A 17,979-nucleotide genomic window follows, 5' to 3' on the forward strand; every position below is an offset into this window, starting at 1 on the left:
CCCCCATATTTGATGGTGTTCTCGGACGCCTCAAAGAAAGGGTGGGGGGGCCCCAAGTTCTGAACCACAGGACCTCAGGCCTGTGGTCAGAATCAGAAAAGTGCCTCCATATAAACCTGCTAGAAATGAAGGCCGTATTCCTGGCCCTTCAACAGTTCCAACAATACCTGGCGGGTCACTCTGTGGTGGTGATGAGCGACAACACCACAGTAGTGGCTTACATCAACAAGCAGGGAGGCACCTTTTTGAAGTAGCTATCCCATCTTGCAGTAGAGATTCTGAGATGGACCGAAGTCCACTCGATTCCACTATCTGCTCGCTTCATTCCAGGCAAGAGGAATGTGCTCGCTGACAGTCTGAACAGAGCGTCTCAGATAGTGAGTACCGAGTGGTCTTTGGATCGTCTAGTAGCCAACAAAGTCCTGACTTTGTGGGGTTCCCCGACTGTGTATCTGTTCGCTACAGCGTTGAACTTCAAGCTCTCGCTGTACTGCTCCCCAGTCCCGGACCCCAAGGCACTCTGGCAAGATGCCTTCCAACAACAGTGGGACAACATCGACGTTTACGCCTTTCCCCCGTTCTGTCTGATGAGGAGGGTACTCAACAAGACCAGAATATCGGTCAATCTTTCGATGACCCTGATAGCTCCGCTATGGCATCACGCAGAATGGTTTCCAGACCTTCTGCAACTCCTTATGGAGTTCCTGAGAGAACTCCCTCCACGACGCGAGCTACTCAAACAACCACACGCCAACATCTTTCACAGGGCCGTAGGTTTGCTTCGGCTTCACGCCTGGAGACTATCCAGCATCTCCTCTCAGAGAGAGGATTTTCGCAGCAAGTTGCGATTAGGATGTCTGGACATCTACGAAGGTCATCCGCAGGGGTCTACCAGGCAAAGTGGAGAGTTTTCTGTGGTTGGTGTCGTTGAAGGGGTATCTCGATGCCACTATTCCAGCAATAGCGGAGTTCTTCGTGTATTTGCGAGAAGAAATGCGCCTTTCAGTCTCGGCAGTGAAAGGCTATCACTCAGCCTTTAGGCTCAAAGGAGTAGACATTTCTTCTTTGCTGGAACTTTCCTTACTCATACGAAGTTATGAACTTACCTGCCCTCAGTCGGAAGTGAGACCTCCTCCATGGAACGTGGTTCAAGTTCTCAGGTCTCTGAAGAGACCTCCCTTCGAACCATTACGCCAGGCTTCAGATCGCCACCTGACTTGGAAGACAGTGTTCCTACTTGCATTGGCTTCGGCCAAACGAGTTGGTGAACTTCATGGTCTCTCGTATGACATCGCCCATTCAAGGGGATGGGGGAGGTAACGTTCAGATTCGTTGCTAAGACTCAGAATCTGGGAGTGCCAGCCCCTCGGTTTGACTCATTCCGGATTTCGAGTCTTCGTTCCGTAACAGATGACCCAGACCATCTCTTACTATGCCCAGTAAGGAGTCTGAGGCTCTATCTTAAGAGAACAGCTGCAATTCGTCCTCAAGTGCAAGCATTGTTTGTAAGCACTGGGAGGACAAAGAGGAGGGTCACCACGAATACCATCTCAGCTGGATTCGTAGGGTAATCCATCTTTCCCTGAATCCGGACCCTCCTCCTTCACGTCGCCCTAGAGCACATGATGTCAGGGGAATAGCTACGTCCCTGGCCTTCAAAAAGAACTACAGTACTCAGTGACGCAGGTTCTACAAGCGGGGGTGGGGAAGCGTCGGACGACCTTCACAGCCCACTACCTGCAAGACGTGACCCACAGGAGGCTTGATACGTTCTCTATCGGCCCTGTGGTGGCTGCACAACAGCTGGTTTAAACCTCAGGCTCCTTAATGGACAAGTAGCAGAGGGTTGAGTTCTATGTTACCCGGTTTTAGTCTGCATGAATGAAAAGGTATGTCTGGCCCTTATTCTTTTCTTCATCCTCCCCTCTCTTGGGGAAAGCAGCACCCGGGGTTCTCTGCACAGCTGACCTCAAACCACTGCAGGTAAACCATGTTCCCTTGTGTTCCTAGTATTAAGCTAATACTGTCACGTCCCCATACCCTGACGAGGTGGTATCGGGAGAGTCCTAGCCTTAAGTTTCCATCTAAAGAACTTCAGGTCAACCTCCTAGGACGAGTCACATTTCATTCCTCCACACACAGCTTATGTAGGCCGCAGCCTTTGCAGAGCAAGGTGCTAGCGAGGTTCAGGGACTCCTTATCGTTGAGTGCTGACACACTCAGATACTGAGTCCCCGGGCAAAAAGCCAAAAGCCAGTAATGGCTGGGACTTACCACCCTACTAAAGGGTTGAGTCACCCATATTAAATAGCGTGGTTTGTATTTCAGTTACGGAACAAATGACAAATTTGTAGGTAATTTGTATTTTTCCTAATTATACAAACCTTAGCTATTTAATCAAACTTACCCGCCAGCCCTGTCCCCCGGGAAGTCCTACCTCTAAGCAAAGTGAGGTCAGCATAGGTGTGTGTGAGGGCGGGCCGGGGGGGGGGGGGGTGTTAGCATGCTACCCCTCCCTACCCCCCGCTAACTAGCGGTGGGGTTGTAAATCCTCGTTAAAATTCTAATGGCTCGTCATTTCTGCTACGCCGAAAGTAATTACCCATATTAAATAGCTAAGGTTTGTATAGTTAGGAAAAATACAAATTACCTACAAATTTGTCATTTTTCAGTGCTAAATTAGCGCAGTGAATTTAATCAGTCAGTGGAGGGTGCGTCTGCTCGACCCTGTCGTTATCCTAGCCTTAGACCACTTCCAAGGTCCCCAACCCCTGGGATGTCGATCGGCAAAAGGAAATGAGAGGCGTTACCGCATGAACAATCGTCCCCTCGAGCGTTCCTGTTAACGCTTCCCAGAACGCTCGCCTCTCCGTGGGAAAGGCGAGGTAAAAGTGTTATCTTCGCCGTCGGTTGACTCAGCTCACAGAGCTGGCGTCTCGTGTATTTCCCTTCCTGCTAGACTTGCTCGTCATGACGCCGAGCGTTTAGATTCTTAACACCTTAACGCTAGTGTCAAGAAGGACGCCGAGCGTTAAAGAATGGACTACATCACGCCAAGCGTCGAGTAGTTGGAAGTCATGACACGTAACGCCGAGCGTCAGAGCAATGAACGGCAAGCTGCTAACGCTGCTGTAAGAGCTTGACACGATGTTTGAAACTGAGTGCAACGTCTTTGTTTCTCTTGTTGGATGAGCGAATGTCGAGATCGCGAACGTCTTAGTTCCGATCGTAATGACTGTGAGCGTCTAGCGTTGGAACTTCGTTACGCCAGGCGCCATAAAAAAGATACAGAGAAAAATATTAACTGGAAAGAAATTATTTTCACACACCAAGGCCCGCCTGAACAAACTCTTAGTGTTTGATGGAGGGCGAGAAATAAACCTCTAAAATTAAGTGAAAGTAAGTAATGATCTTGGACCCATTGAGGCCAGAATTCAGGACCTTAAGGAGTCAACTCCTAGGAAACAAGACGTCTCGACCTCGGTTAGAGACTTGTAGGAGGAAGGGATCGACGATTTCCTTTCCCCTATTTATCTTTTAGAGGAACTCTCGTAGGAGAAGATCCTAAGATCCTTCATCCTTCGGTTGACTTATAGAAACTCATGAGAGTTTTTTCTGAAGAGTTTCCGAATTATTTTGAGCCTGCTGCTCTTCGTTCCCCGCCTTCAGAGTTTACGATAGGGAAGGCGTCGAAGGGGAGTCTGTTTACAAAGATGGTGCTGTCTCGATCATCTAAAAGAGCTTGAGGATGATGGGAGACTGGATGCAATCCAAGAATATCCAGGGTAATACTGTTTTTTCCCTTTTCCCTCGGCTAGATTGGCCTCCAGATCTAGTGTTTGGTATGAGACGGGAGAAGTTCTCAGCTTGGGGTTAACTAGCCTACCTCTGCCCAAGGAGATTTTTCGGGTCGAGTAGAAGCTCCACGTTGGATGGCCTTAAGAAGGACCAAATACTCTGGTCAACGTCAGAGCTTGATCATCCTCTTAAAGGCGTCTTCAGGACTTTCGAAGTATTCATTTCCCTTGACTGGACTCTGGTAGTCTTGGGGAAGAGGGTTTCTGCCTTGAAGGATGTGGACACTGATAGTCTCAGCCTCATTATGTCAGGCATGGATAAAGCCTTAAAGGACGGTTCCAATGAGTTAGCAGCCCTTTTCTCAGCGGGGATCTTTAAGAAAAGAGCCCAAATGTGTTCTTTTCTGTCCATTGGGGTTACACCTATTCAGAAGTCAGAATTGAGGTATGCACCCCCCTTTTTTTTCTTCCTCTCTTCTTCCTCAAGAGTTGGTCAAAGAGGTCTCTTCCACTTTAGCCCTAAAGGTCACACAGGATTTGGTGTCTAAATCAGCTAGAAAGGTTCTGCATACTTTTTTTCTCTAAACCGCTCAGACAACAGCAGGAGCCAGACTAAACAATTTCTGGCGAGCCTGGGAGAGGGGAGGAGCAGCCCTTTGGTCCGTACTATTACTAAAGGAGGGATGCAAAATCTTTTTGCTAGTGAAACCTCCTTTAATAGTAACTTCGATAGACCTCTCTGCCAGATACAGAGAGGAGCCAAAGAGACAGGCTATGCAACATCAAATGTCTCTCTTCTTGGAGAAGCAGGCTATTGACCGGTCCCGGATGTAAGTGCTCTCAACGCCTTCGTTCAGAAGACAAAGTTCTCCAGGGAGACATTGAAATCAGTCATAGCAGTAGGAAGAAAGGACAACTGGATGGTCTCTTTAGACCTCCTGGATGCTTACTTCCACATCCTCATCCATCCGAACTTCAAGCAATACCTGAGGTTCTTGTATAGGAGGAAGTTGTTCAGTTTTGGGCTCTTTATTTTGGCCTAAGCACCACCCCTCAAATAGATGGTGCGTCTGCTAGGACCTGTCGTTCTTCTAACCTCAGACCTCTATCAAGCTCCCCAACCCCTGGGAGAAGGAATGTCGACCATAGACCTCTTCCAAGCTCCCCAACCCCTGGGAGAAGGAATGTCGAACATTCTAACCATAGACCTCTTCCAAGCTCCCCAACCCCTGGGAGAAGGAATGTCGACCATAGACCTCATCCAAGCTCCCCAACCCCTGGGAGAAGGAATGTCGAACGACAAAAGGAAACGATTGGCTTTAGCTCCCGAGCAGGCAGACGTCCCCTCGAGCATACCTGTTGACGCTTCCCAGGACGCTCGCCTTCATCAAAGGAAAGGTGAGGGTAAAGTATTTTCGTCATCTTCGGATGACGCAGTGCCCAGACGAGGCTGGCGTCAAGCTTCCAGACCTCTGAAGAGGAAGATGGATACTGTACGGTCAATCAGCGTCCTATCATGACACCGCTAGCTACTGGTTGTAGGCTTTGGAGCAGTCCTGAGCGTTTTCATTCTACCGAAGAAAGCTCTCCTGCCAAACGTCCTTTAAGGACGTCGGCAACTGTCAAGAAACGTCCCACTCACCCTGTTGCAGGACAGTTGTCTGAGCCTGGCGTGACTTCAGTTCATGCTCCTCCTCCACCATCAGACTGGTTATCGTCCTCTGGACGCTCTGCGCGTTCTTTAAACGGTGTAGAAAGCGAGCTTGTGGTAGACGTGACATCTCCTGTACCACAACAAGTTGACCCTAATTTTAATATGCTGCAAGACATGCAACAGAAACTCTCTTCGCTCATGCAAGTTTATCAGCCTGCGGACAAGAGAGTAGCAGGACGTGACGTCGAGCGTCCAGCAGGACGTGACGTCGAGCGTCCAGCTGAAACGTGACGTCGAGCGTCCAGCTAAAACGTGACGTTGAGCGTCCAGCTAAAACGTGACGTTGAGCGTCCAGCTAAAACGTGACGTCAGGCGTCTAGCAGGACGTGACGTCGAGCGTCCAGCAGGAAGTGACGTCGAGCGTCCAGCAGGAAGTGACGTCGAGCGTCCAGCAAGACGTGACGTCGAGGGTCAAGCAGGGCGCGACGTCGAGTGTCCAGCAGAACGCGACGTTGAGTGTCCAGCAGAACGCGACGTTGAGCGTCAAACAGCTCGTGACATGGACGTGTACACATTTCCACCGTTCAAAATTCATTACAAAATGATGCAGAAGTTTGGGTCACACGAAGGGACCAGATTGACTCTAGTGGCCCACTTTTGGCCCTCAAGAAAGTGGTTCACAGAGGTACTGGAATGGATGGTAGACACTCCAAGAAGCCTTTTGTTAAGAGTAGTTCTACTCAACCAACCCCACTTGGAAAGGTGCCATCAACAATCTCCAAGCTCTTCATCTAACTGTCTTCAGATTATCGAAAAACTCACAAGAGCTAGAGGTTTTTCGAAGGAAGCAGGTAGGGCTATTGCAAGAGCAAGGAGGACTTCTACCATTAAGGTTTACCAATCCAAGTGGGAGGTTTTTAGAGAGTGGTGCAGAGTCAACTCTTTTTCCTCGTCCAGTACCTCTATAACTCAGATTGCTGACTTGCTGTTATATCTTCGAAGGAAACGCAATTTTTTTTCATCCTCTACCATCAAGGGATACAAGAGTATGTTAGCAACAGTATTCAAGCCCAACACTTGGACCTTTCTATGTTAAAGACTTAAAGGAACTTCTCAAATCGTTTGAATCATCAAAGCAACAGCACCAGGATTCACCAGCTTGGAATCTGGATATAGTCCTGAAGTTCATTATGAGTGACAGGTTTGAGCCCTTGCATTCAGCTTCATTTTAGGACCTCATGATGAAGACTCTATTTTTGGTCAGTCTGGCGACAGCTAAAAGAGTCAGTGGGATTCATGCTTTTAATTAAAACGTTGGTTTTTTCGAGATAACAAAGCTATCGGCTCATTGCAGTTAGGCTTTCTCGCCAAGAATGAACGCCCTTCTCAACCTTGGCCCATGGCTTTTGAGTTTCCGAACCTTTCGGATGTGGTTGGCGAGGAGTTGGTGAAAGGTCCTATGTCCAGTAAGATCCCTGAAGTTCTACCTGGACTGAACGAAAGTGTTGCGAGGCAAGTCGGAAGCTCTTTGGTGCTCGGTCTAGAAGCCCTCCTTACATAGGTCAAAGAATGCTCCTTCATTCTTCATCAGGCTCTTAATAAGAGAGGCTCATGCACATTGGAGTGAGGCAGACCTCAAGCTTCTAAAAGTCAAGACGCATAAGTTAGAGCTGTAACAACTTCAGTGGCCTTCCAGCAGAATAGATCGTTGCAGAGCATTTTGGACACAACCTTTTGGAGGAGTAAATCTGTGTTCACTTCACATTATTTGAAATGTATCCAGACTCTTTATGAGGACTGCTTCACTCCGGGACCATTCGTAGCAGCGAGTGCAGATTGGGGGAAGCATCCACCACTACCTTCCCATAATCCTAATTATTATTATTATTATTACTATCCAAGCTACAACCCTAGTTGGAAAGCAAGATGCTATACCCTTTTCTTCTCTTGGAACATTTGTATTTTTATGGTTGTTCGTGGAGATTGCGACAGTCTTCCACAATCATTGATTTTAGTCAGGTGGTCAATTTGTTCCTTGAGAGTGCCCAGAACAAGGGTATTGGAGGAGGTCCTGTTACATAGAGGTTTTTAGACCGGTTTGACAGCTCCTAGAGGTCTTCAGCCCCCTGGGTGGATTGCTGGATCTCATAAGGAAAGCGAACATAATGAAAGAATTCCTTGAAGTCAGCTTCCTTATCAGGTACGAACCCTTAAGCTTGTTTATTAATTCTTAAGTAAAATTCCAACAATGTTGGCTGTTTACGACCCTCCACCAAGGGTGTCAATCAGCTATATATATAACTACCGGGTAAGTCAGATGTTTAAAAATGATATTTTCATAATAAAATAAATTTTTTAACATACTTACCTGGTAGTTATACATAATTTAATTCTCCCCCCTCCTCCCCTTTAGAGACCTATGGGCATGGAAGATCTGAGGAATCATGGAATGGTTTCAAGTACCTCGCTAGAGGGCGCTTAGGTGGTACACCTGGCTACCCAATCTGCGATGCCGCGAGTTTTGAAATTTCTGCCGGACGTCAGGGACGTATAGCTATATACTGTATATAACTACCGGGTAAGTATGTTAAAAAATTTATTTTTTTATGAAAATATTTCTCTTTTCAGATGAGCGTGAGGATGCTGAGTGCGTTATCTTTATGGCATCGCTGGATAACGTCCCGTACTCTCTCTCTCCATCGTGTAGAGGGTATTGTTGCGAGCAGGGTTCACCCTGTGTAGAGTGCAGGGAGTGGCCTGCCTCCTACTGGGAGAATTTTGAACGGTGCAGGAAGAAGGCTAAGCACGATCTTTCTCCGTCAGAGGCGAGGAAAGTGCGTTCTTCCTCTCATACCCCCAAACCTCTTTCTAAGGCTCCTTCTCGTTTGTGTTCTTCCGAGGGACGGTTGAGCAGGATCGCAGACTGCTTAACTCCTTGGTAACCTCAGGGTACTGGGGGTTAGTTGCTTCCCTTCACCTCCAGCCACCAGGGAGCCATTTTCCCTTGCAGATGTGTTGCAGGTATGGCCGTCCTTAGGGGTTTCTGCACCCCCTTCGAAGGAAGAGCTTGTTCGACTTACTCAGTGTTGCGCCAGGAAGGACCCTACTCTGGAACCCTCAACATCTGATGCTTTAGAGGTCTGCGAATTTCACCTGTCGCCTTCTCCTGGACCTTCCACGCATTGACAGTCTCCTGCTGACGGGGATCGTACTCGCCATCTTGGGACATCATCGTCCGTTAACATTCAGCCTTCTATTTCTTCCCATAGGGATACTTCGGCTGTAGGTGATGATCTTTTTGAGACCAGCACTGCTTCCACCAGTGGTGCGCGGGGAGGAGCTTAACCATCTTCTCGTCCGTTGTGACGATCTGAAGATCATTAGGATTGTAGGTCCTCACGATCCGAATGCTCTTCGTCCAGAAGGCATTCTTGCTTTAGAGCTTCACGCTCACAAGACCGATGGTCTCAAACTTTTCCTCCGAGGTGTTCCTCATCACGAGGAAAAGTCTTTTTCTGCACGGTCTTGAGCAACTGAGTCTAGTCCTAGGTCCAGCCACTTGCGTTCTAGAATGCTACGATCTAGATCTCGAGAACAAAGCTCCTGTTCACTATGGCAATGTTCACACTCACGAGGGCACCGTTCATAAGAACAGCATTTACGATCGCGAGGGCACTGCTCAGGTTTGCGAGCTAGGCACTTAGGACGTTCACACCATTCTCGATCAAGAGCTAGACGCTTCCGATCAAGAGCTAGACGCTTCCGATCATGAACAGTACGTTCACGATCGTGAACCTCGTGGTTATGATCAAGGTCTAGACATTCCTCGTCTAGAAGTAGAGGTAAGCATACGCACAGTCCATCAGCGCATCGTTCCTCAACTCGTCCTTCTCCTAAACGACCTGATCCTGAGACAGACCATTCTTCAGACAGGCGTCCAGTTTATCACCTCCAGTGCCCTTGGTTGCCTGGGGTGCTTTAGCGCAGCGTTCGCCTACCCAACGCTCCACAACGCGTCCGCGCTGTGACATGTTCGCCAACGCTTAAAGTTGTCCCTACTCAGAGGGTCTCTTTTCCAACATCGTCTGGTATATGCGTTCCTCTGAAGCAGCAGGGATGCCTGAGGCTTCCTCTGTCCAATATGGCTCTTAGTGCTCGTGTTACGAGCACTTACTCGTGAATCACACCCATTGTCGCGCAAAACTCGCGATTTTACACACGAATCTCATGAATATGAGCGCAAATCCGCGATTTCCACGAGCGATTCATGAGTAGAGGTTTGGAACCACGAGCAAGTGCGGTACCAATACCTTTGCCTCCGCCTCCGACTTCTACCACCTCTAGCCGTAGGCCTATACCCTTCCCAGAAGGGTTTATGGAGCCTCCTAATAGGTATGCTGATGTGCCCATTATCCCGGACCGTCCTCTTCATTTGATAAAGGAGGATCTCCGGTTACCTCAAAGACTCGCCTACTTCTGCACAGGCTCCAAGGTAGAAAGAATACCAACCAGTTTTGTTGTAGTTGGATTTACTCCGAGTACAAGTGAATATCCCTATGTTAAAGGGAAAAAGGTTTCTGTAAACTTTGTACCAAATGAATTTTGAAAATTATTTGTATTTTTCCTAGCCATGCAAATCTGACTTCTTTAAAGTTAAAGCTTCCCACCTCAAATCCCTTAAGGCTAAACCAAAGATCGTACAGGAATTCTTTGACAGGGAAGTGGGTGCTCACCACCTGTCGTTAACTACCCCATAAACGAATTCAACAGCTATTCCAGCTTTACTGAAGATCATCCCCATTTTATAGGACTAGAGAAAAAGTTACTTATAAACTTGGCTGGTTTTTTTTTTTTTTTACTCTTAGAAAGCTAGCCTCTTGGCTATTACCGTGGGAATGTGTTCACCTGGCATTCTCATGGCAGCGGATCGGTCCCAACCCAGGACTGTGAGTTTAAGCTGTTTACTGGGGAGGCCACCACCAAAGTGGTGGGATGGGCTTGCCTGGCTGATGTTTAGGTGATCATCTGTTCTGATTAAACTTCAAGTGACCCCAGACACCTTTACCTTTAGCTTTCAGTGAACTACAGCTTGATATTGAAATAATGAATGTTATTGAAATTACCTTTTTCCTATAGTGTATTGAATATTTTTATCTATTTTTACCTAAAAGAATAAATGGGGAATGCAGAAGGGACACTTTGAATGTTATTTATATATAGTAAACAGAAACTTGTATTTAAAAGAAAATATTATGTGCTATGAATGGTGGGGGTGATATACAGTAGGAAAAATATTTTTAATAACACTATTAACAGTACTGTAAAATATTCACAGCTATTATTGTTAATATTTTATGGGCTTTCATGAATTATTACCATAGTTTGGATTTAGATACAACAAAATTATCTTTTTTGTTTTTGTAAAAAAAAAATGGCAATTTAATTAAAACTTCTTGAAATCTGTCTAAACTTTTAGTATTCAAGGGATCTAATGAACATGTAGTTAAATTTTCATATTTTTTTTCATATTATTTAGGTTTATACTTTTCTCAAGATTTGTACTAATAATATTTTGTTAATTACAGGTTAACCTTCTTCAGAAAGGTGAGTCCATCTTGATTCATGGTATTTCTGTATTTTAGTTTTCGTTTATTTAATTAATTTTTTTTTATTTTAGTTACTCCTAAAACATTATTTGAATATATTTTACACGTATAAGAAGTCTAGATTCCTCTACAGAAAAGCCCCCCAGATGCTGAATCCTTGACGAGGAAGGGGAGCTTAGGGATAAGCTGCTGGGCTCTGATGAACGGTGAAAATTGCTTTCCTACTGGACTTTGGTACCCAGTTGTTGATCCAACTAAATTAATCAGCACTTTCTCTCCTTTCTTTTGATTACTTCTTATATTCTTCCATCTCTTCCATTTGGGCATGAACTTGTTGACGGCTTTGGCTTGTATGACTTTGGTTTGACAGCTTCTTTGGATTTGGCACAGGGTGGGATGGATGGCATACTATCTCAACATGTATAAATTTAGACGCCATCACCCTCTGGCAGACCCCATTGGGTGCAGACCAAGTCTGTTAAGAGTTCCGCTCCAGTAATCCCGTTTTTAAGTCGCCCATTTGTTTCGTAACTGGAATACAAACCATGCTATTTATTAGTGGTTATACTTTCGGCGGAGCTGAAATGACGAGCCGTTAAAATATAGCGAGGGTTAACTACCCACACTGCTAGAACTCCCCTCACACACCTGTGATTTAGCTCAATTTTTACTTTTGGCTCGGATGAAGAGCTGTTGTTTCCGCTCTTCCTCCTCGCCTATTGTGGACTGCCATTAATTTTTGTCTTTTAACATGCTTTTGCTTATATATATATATATATATATATATATATATATATATATATATATATATATATATATATATATATATATATATATATATATAATATATATATATATAATATATATGTAATATATATATATATATATATATATATATATATATATATATATATATATATATATATATATATATATATATATATATATATATATATATATATATATATATATATATATATATATATATATATATATATATATATATATATATATATATATATATATATATATATATATATATATATATATATATATATATATATATATATATATATATATATATATATATATATATATAATATATATATATATAATATATATATTTTTGGGCTCAAGCCATGACGTCCTAATGGAAGGTTCCTTTAGTAGCTTCCGAAGGGTATATATGACTACAGTGATATTCCCAGAGAATCAAACCAAAGGTTTCAGAGAATTCTAACTTCTGGCGCGAGTACCTTTAAGATTACTCTCAAGGGTATCGTATATCATCAGGGGACATATTCTTGACACGCCACATGGCAATCTGCACCCCGAATAGCCTTTACGCCTCTAGGCTCTAGGGGGAAAACGTGGCAGAATAGAAGGGTAACCGCAACAAAGATTACCCTGGTTCCCCTACTACAATCGTATCAAAACCGCGCCAACTCCCTCTGGCGGTCATTCCTTATCTGTAGCGACTCGCTACGGTGGTGTTCCCTGTCGATCTGACATTTCCGATCAATTTCTGGGAATCTTTATGCTAATCTTTATGCTTCTACGGCTTCTTTCTCCATCTAGAAAGTTGAGTACTGATTCTTTACAATATGTAATTTAGTTCCAGCTTCGCAATGAAATTGTGTATTTCTTGTGTGTGGATCTTCGCCGATCGCCGGTGTCGCCATGGCGCTGTCGTTCTTGGTACATGTGCTATTTAGTTAGCAGAACGATATTCCGGTGTAAATAGCTTATTCATTGTTATGAAAGCTATTTAGGCATTATATATTGTAAAGATATCTATAAGCATATTTTTCCCTTTCCGTGGCGATCGTATATGTCAGAGTTTTGGTGATTTAGGTAACCAAAATCTCGTCATGTCTGGGTAACATAACCTAGACAACATATACTTTCGTCATTTCCCCGGTTACCCTTTGTATTGGTTATCATTCCTGGAGATCGATGTCTCCTGGAATTATATTAACCATCCTCAATCTCACTAGAGATTTATGGGTAATCTCTCTTCCCTCTGAGAGTAGCCTTAGGCTACAACTCTCTGCGTCGGCCTTGAATTTCGAATTCAGGCATGACTAGCCTAGAGTTTCTGTCTCATCCCTTAACGGCCGTCGGCAAGTTTTGGGATTCGATCAGAACCTCAGAGTATTTAGTCTTTGTCAGCAGTTGGTCGGCGGGGAGATTGCATTCCCTTGCCGTCGGAACTACCGGCATAGGAGGCTAGCCCTCCCTAGACTACACCTGAAGTGGTCGAATTTTACCGCCACCTTCTCCCTGTGGTCTAGTAGACTAGTCCTATGCTCGCCGACCGTAGGCTATAGAGTCGTATACTCTTGTGGCCTAGGATGGCGCCGGCATTGGAACTCTGTTTCTCCCTTGTTGAGAGGAACGGCATGAGCTGCCGTCCCCTTAACTGTATTAGCACCTCCTAAGCTGGAGAATAAATGATTCTCCTGCCGCTTGTGATCGTGCCGGTACTGAAACAGAGTTTCTTCAAGGTGTGTAGATCCGGCAACATTGCCGGTCCCTCCTATACCTCATATAGGACCCTTTCCCCTCCCCTCTCTGTTCTTTTACGATGGCCGAGCCATTGTCTTTCCTGTGCTGGAGTCCTGCAAACTTACCATTGCAGGTGGGTTGCCGGGGCCGCCCAGACCCCCCCCCCCCCCACCTCCTCAGTCATCAGCTGTCGGAGACTGCCGATGGCCATGACGGCTGTCGGCGACTGCCGGCTTCCAGCGGCTTTGGCGGCTGTGGATGGGAGGCCCTTTTTGTCACCAAGGTTCTCCAGTTCTCCCTTGAACTGCTAGCCACAGTTTCTGTTGTCGGCGTATTGTTCTGGCCGGCAGTAGACCGGCACAGATAGAGACTGACTCAGTAGGTAGTATGCCGACTGTACTCGTGCTGCCGGAGGCTGGCCTACAGTAGTAAGCCGGCAATAGTACTATGGCTAAATGGAAGTGAACCTTCTTTTCGGAGAAAGGCAGTAAAATTAGACTTTTACATCTTTTATTACTGTATACATATACAGTAATAGAGAGCCTTCACTCCATGCTTTCTCTCTCTCTCTCTCTCTCTCTCTCTTTTCTAGCTTGCTAGATGCTCCGACAATAGCTAGCTAATCCGGCAATATGCCGGCTGAACTACAGTATATGTCTATACAGGTAATCAGTATAATTGCAGTATGGTATATACAGCAGATGAATAACTATCGTATATATTATACTAGTAGTTATTTCCAATATATATTGGGTATCCCTGCCCAGATATTTGCTGAACCCAATTCTATATTGATGGATTAATATTTCATCAATATTCTGATTTGAAATCAGTTTCCATTTACCCTGCAATATTGAATTTCGTAAAGGGCTGGTGGTGTGACACCTCTAACTCCTATAGGGGAGAGCCCTTATCCCTGAGTTTCCCTGATAAAGAAACTCCCTGATTTAATATTGTACGGGAGGTCACAGCAAATAGATTGGTTGGGATGCATAAGTATATGTCTTTTATTTTCTGCCGGCTGAACTATGGTATAGGTCTATACAGGTAGTCAGTATATTTGTGGTATAGTAAATACGGCAGATGGATAACTAACGTATAGATTATACTAGTAGTTATTTCCAATATATATTGGGTGTCCCTATCTAGATATTTGCTAAACCCAATTCTATATTGATGGAATAATATTTCATCAATATTCTGATTTGAAATCTGTTTCTATTTACCCTGCAATATTAAATTTCGTGAAGGGCCGGTGGTGTGACGCCTCTAACCCCTAAAGGGGAGAGCCCTTATCCCTGAGTTTCCCTGTTCAGGAAACTTCCTGATTTAATATTGTAAGGGAGGTTGCAGCGAATAGATGGGTTGGGATAGACAAATATATGTCTTTTAATTTCTAATCAACATATCTTGGATGAGAGCTTCTGCTGTTAGCGCTCCTATTTCGAAAGAATGACATTCCTTCGATACTCTGATTGTGTATCAATCCTCCTTACCTCACAGCGTTAAGCATAGAAGGGGACAGTGCATGTACACTTCCTTACACCTAGGTGTTCGAGCCCCCTTTTCTTCAGGGAATTCCCCGGTTGGAGGAATTTCCTTAAGACTGAGGAGAAGTAACAGCATTGGCTCACAAGGGATACACGGGTATGTGTCTCCCACTATCTCTTTTAGCTTTCTGTCCTAAGCTATTTTGTTAAAAGACAACTTTGCAAATTGCCTATCGATGCGATAATCAATTGAATACTCCTTTCTGTTCTCCCTTCCTTACAGGAGGGACACCAGATGATGCATTGCAGTCTTCCGCAGTTATAAAGATGAGCATTTTTACGGACATAATATATGCAGGTTCCCCCAGCAATATTATTTCCAAAATCCCCAATCTGCAGGACGGCAGTCTAGAGCTGTCGAACTGTGGTTGTTTTCGTTTCGAAAGTTATCTCTTAAATGCGGTTCAACTGCGAACCCGTAAAATGCGAGAACTCTACGGGAATTGGACCGAAAACTTCACTTTCTCATTACTAAAAATGCCGATTTACTGCTCCTTTTAAAGGTTTTTAAGGTCTAAACCCCCAACCCTGCCTCTCAAGTTGAGGTTGCAGACACTAACGGCATTGGTGAGTCTGAGCGGGACTCGAACCCCCGACTGACAAACACCGGGCAGAGACTCCATATTCAAGCCACTCCTTGTTGTGAAATCAACGACAGCAGTCATTGTTTCACTGTCACATCTGACTCCGCCGCCAAGAGCCGGCAGTGTGTGCCCTTGGTCACCACCCAGTCAATAGATGAGTTGGTATACCTTCAATCGACAGCTCGCCAATTCCCAGCGGTCTGCCGACAGCCCGAGGAGTCTCCTCTGGTTCAGAGATCCGCTGACTATGCGTATAGTTTTCACCACTACCCAGTCACATTGAATACTGGCTAGGATGGTGTGACGTCTGTCAGCGACCCGGCTGTCACCGCTGACAGCCGACAAATCACTGATATGTCGAAGACCTGCTAGCCATATCGGTACTGAAGTACTGTGCCAATTAACTTGCCCCCAAGCACTAGCCTTGATGGTAACAGGCCAGTTGTATAGGGGTATACAATACCCTGTACACCTGCAGTTTAGGACCATATCGCAGTCAGAAATACTTGGTACATAACCATACAATAGAATGGTTTTCCAGTACGTTGTGCTTCTAAGCACAACCCCTTGCTGAGACCTACATGATTTGGGGGATCCACTCCCCCCCCCCTTCTTCCTTACGCTGATGCTTCATCAGCCTCTTGATTCTCATTATTAATTCCCCGGATGTAGGGCGCTACTCTAGCCTTATGGACTAGAATCTTCCATCGGCCTCTTCTTGAAAGGGGATGCCCTAGAATCAATAATTAGGAAGACCGCAGCAGTTGGCTGGAAGGATTTACACGTCTGTGTCTCTCCTCTTTCCAGCGTACTTATCCTAAGCTTTATGCAATAGAAAGGAATCTTCTATTACAGTGAAACACTGAAAAGCTGATATAGGCGAACAGTCAGGTATGGCCTGAAAGGAGAACGGAAGGGTTTCTTAGTTCTCTCTAGGATGTTAAACTGCATCCCACAGTTACAATGACCGTTGTTCCACAGACAGTCAGATTTATACACCTTCGGGTCAAGCGAAGCAAACAGACGCTTCTGGTAGGAGGGAAGTTCCTCCTGGATCGCCGGACCTTTGATCACTGGAGTCCAAGGCCTGACCAAGATGAGACTAGAATGGAAATGGACATACCTCCACCATCCTTTCCTCAACTCTTCTTATATTCAAATTCCCCCTAGAAGAGTATACCTTAAAGCTCTAGAGCATACTAGCGGTGAGGAAAGTAGAGTCCATCGATTTCCAATGAAGGCAGTTTAGTGTTCACATGAAAGACTCAAGAAATCTTTGAGTCATTCTGGACTTGGCGCCACGCAACAAGTTCCAATAGAACAGCAAGTTCAGAATGATAATCCTTCTGAACATAAGGACCCTATTCAGTAAGGGGTGTTGACAATCTAGCCAGCCCTGGAAGATGTCTATCAGCAACTTCCAGTCAGTCACCCCCTCCCCTCCTACCTAGGATCCAAGTTATGGAAGATAACGTATATCCTGGACGAGATTCTCGTCGGACTAGTTTCAGTCCTAGGATCCTTACGGAATTAGCAGACAGTCAAGCGAAACCAAGCCTAGAAAGAGTTCAGGCAACGATGGCCCTGGACGACAGGCTGGGGTGGGCAGCACCCGAAATTACTGTCTATGAGCATCCATGGAGATGATCCGGCCCTGGAACATTGAGGATGCAAATAATAGAATCTCGATTCTCTCCAGCTCAGGGGCTTCAATGTTTTAAAAAATCATTGAAACCTGTAGTCACCCTAACGTCCCCTTTTCCCCTGGGGATGTAAAAGGAGATCGCAAGGTCTGTCAAGAGACTATGGTAATCAGTCAGGATTCCATAACGCTAACAGGGAGGAGTTTCGAACTCTCTCCAGTTCACGATGATGACAGACCCAGTGCTACGTGCACAACTATAAGATGCGCTAAGAGGCTGGAGAAGATACGCATCAAACGCTCGAAGAGATCTAATAGGACCAATGATGGTCATTCCCTCTCCGCTTACCCTACAATGACCAAAGGCCACGGACCCGTAGGCCATTTTAGCCCTGTAATGGGTGGATAAACTCTCTCCACACAGATCGGACCTCCTCAGGTTGATCTGGAGCATAGAAGCGATAATGAGGCGTCAAAACTGTCGAGGATAAGGGACGTCTCATTTCATTAGGGAATGCTAGCCATCCCTTCCTTAAGGGAATGGCGTCTATCAGCAGCTCGTTTATATATGATCCACAAGGTGACAGCGGATGCTCTTCTTGGGTTCCACCCAATAGAGTTGGAATGGTACACGGACG

General features: G+C 45.3%; 1 protein-coding gene across 1 annotated transcript in view; it reads left to right on the top strand.

Annotated features, from left to right (window-relative positions):
• Window positions 1–17,979, top strand: part of Taf8 (TBP-associated factor 8) — a 670,932-nt gene that overhangs the window by 40,244 nt on the left and 612,709 nt on the right. Inside the window, exon 2 of the mRNA XM_068355045.1 lies at window positions 11,037–11,055. Coding sequence (XP_068211146.1) covers window positions 11,037–11,055 — 19 coding nt within the window. The remainder of the gene's footprint in view (window positions 1–11,036; window positions 11,056–17,979) is intronic.

The sequence above is a fragment of the Palaemon carinicauda genome, chromosome 31, assembly GCF_036898095.1.
Source record: "Palaemon carinicauda isolate YSFRI2023 chromosome 31, ASM3689809v2, whole genome shotgun sequence".
Taxonomy (NCBI): Eukaryota; Metazoa; Arthropoda; class Malacostraca; order Decapoda; family Palaemonidae; genus Palaemon; species Palaemon carinicauda.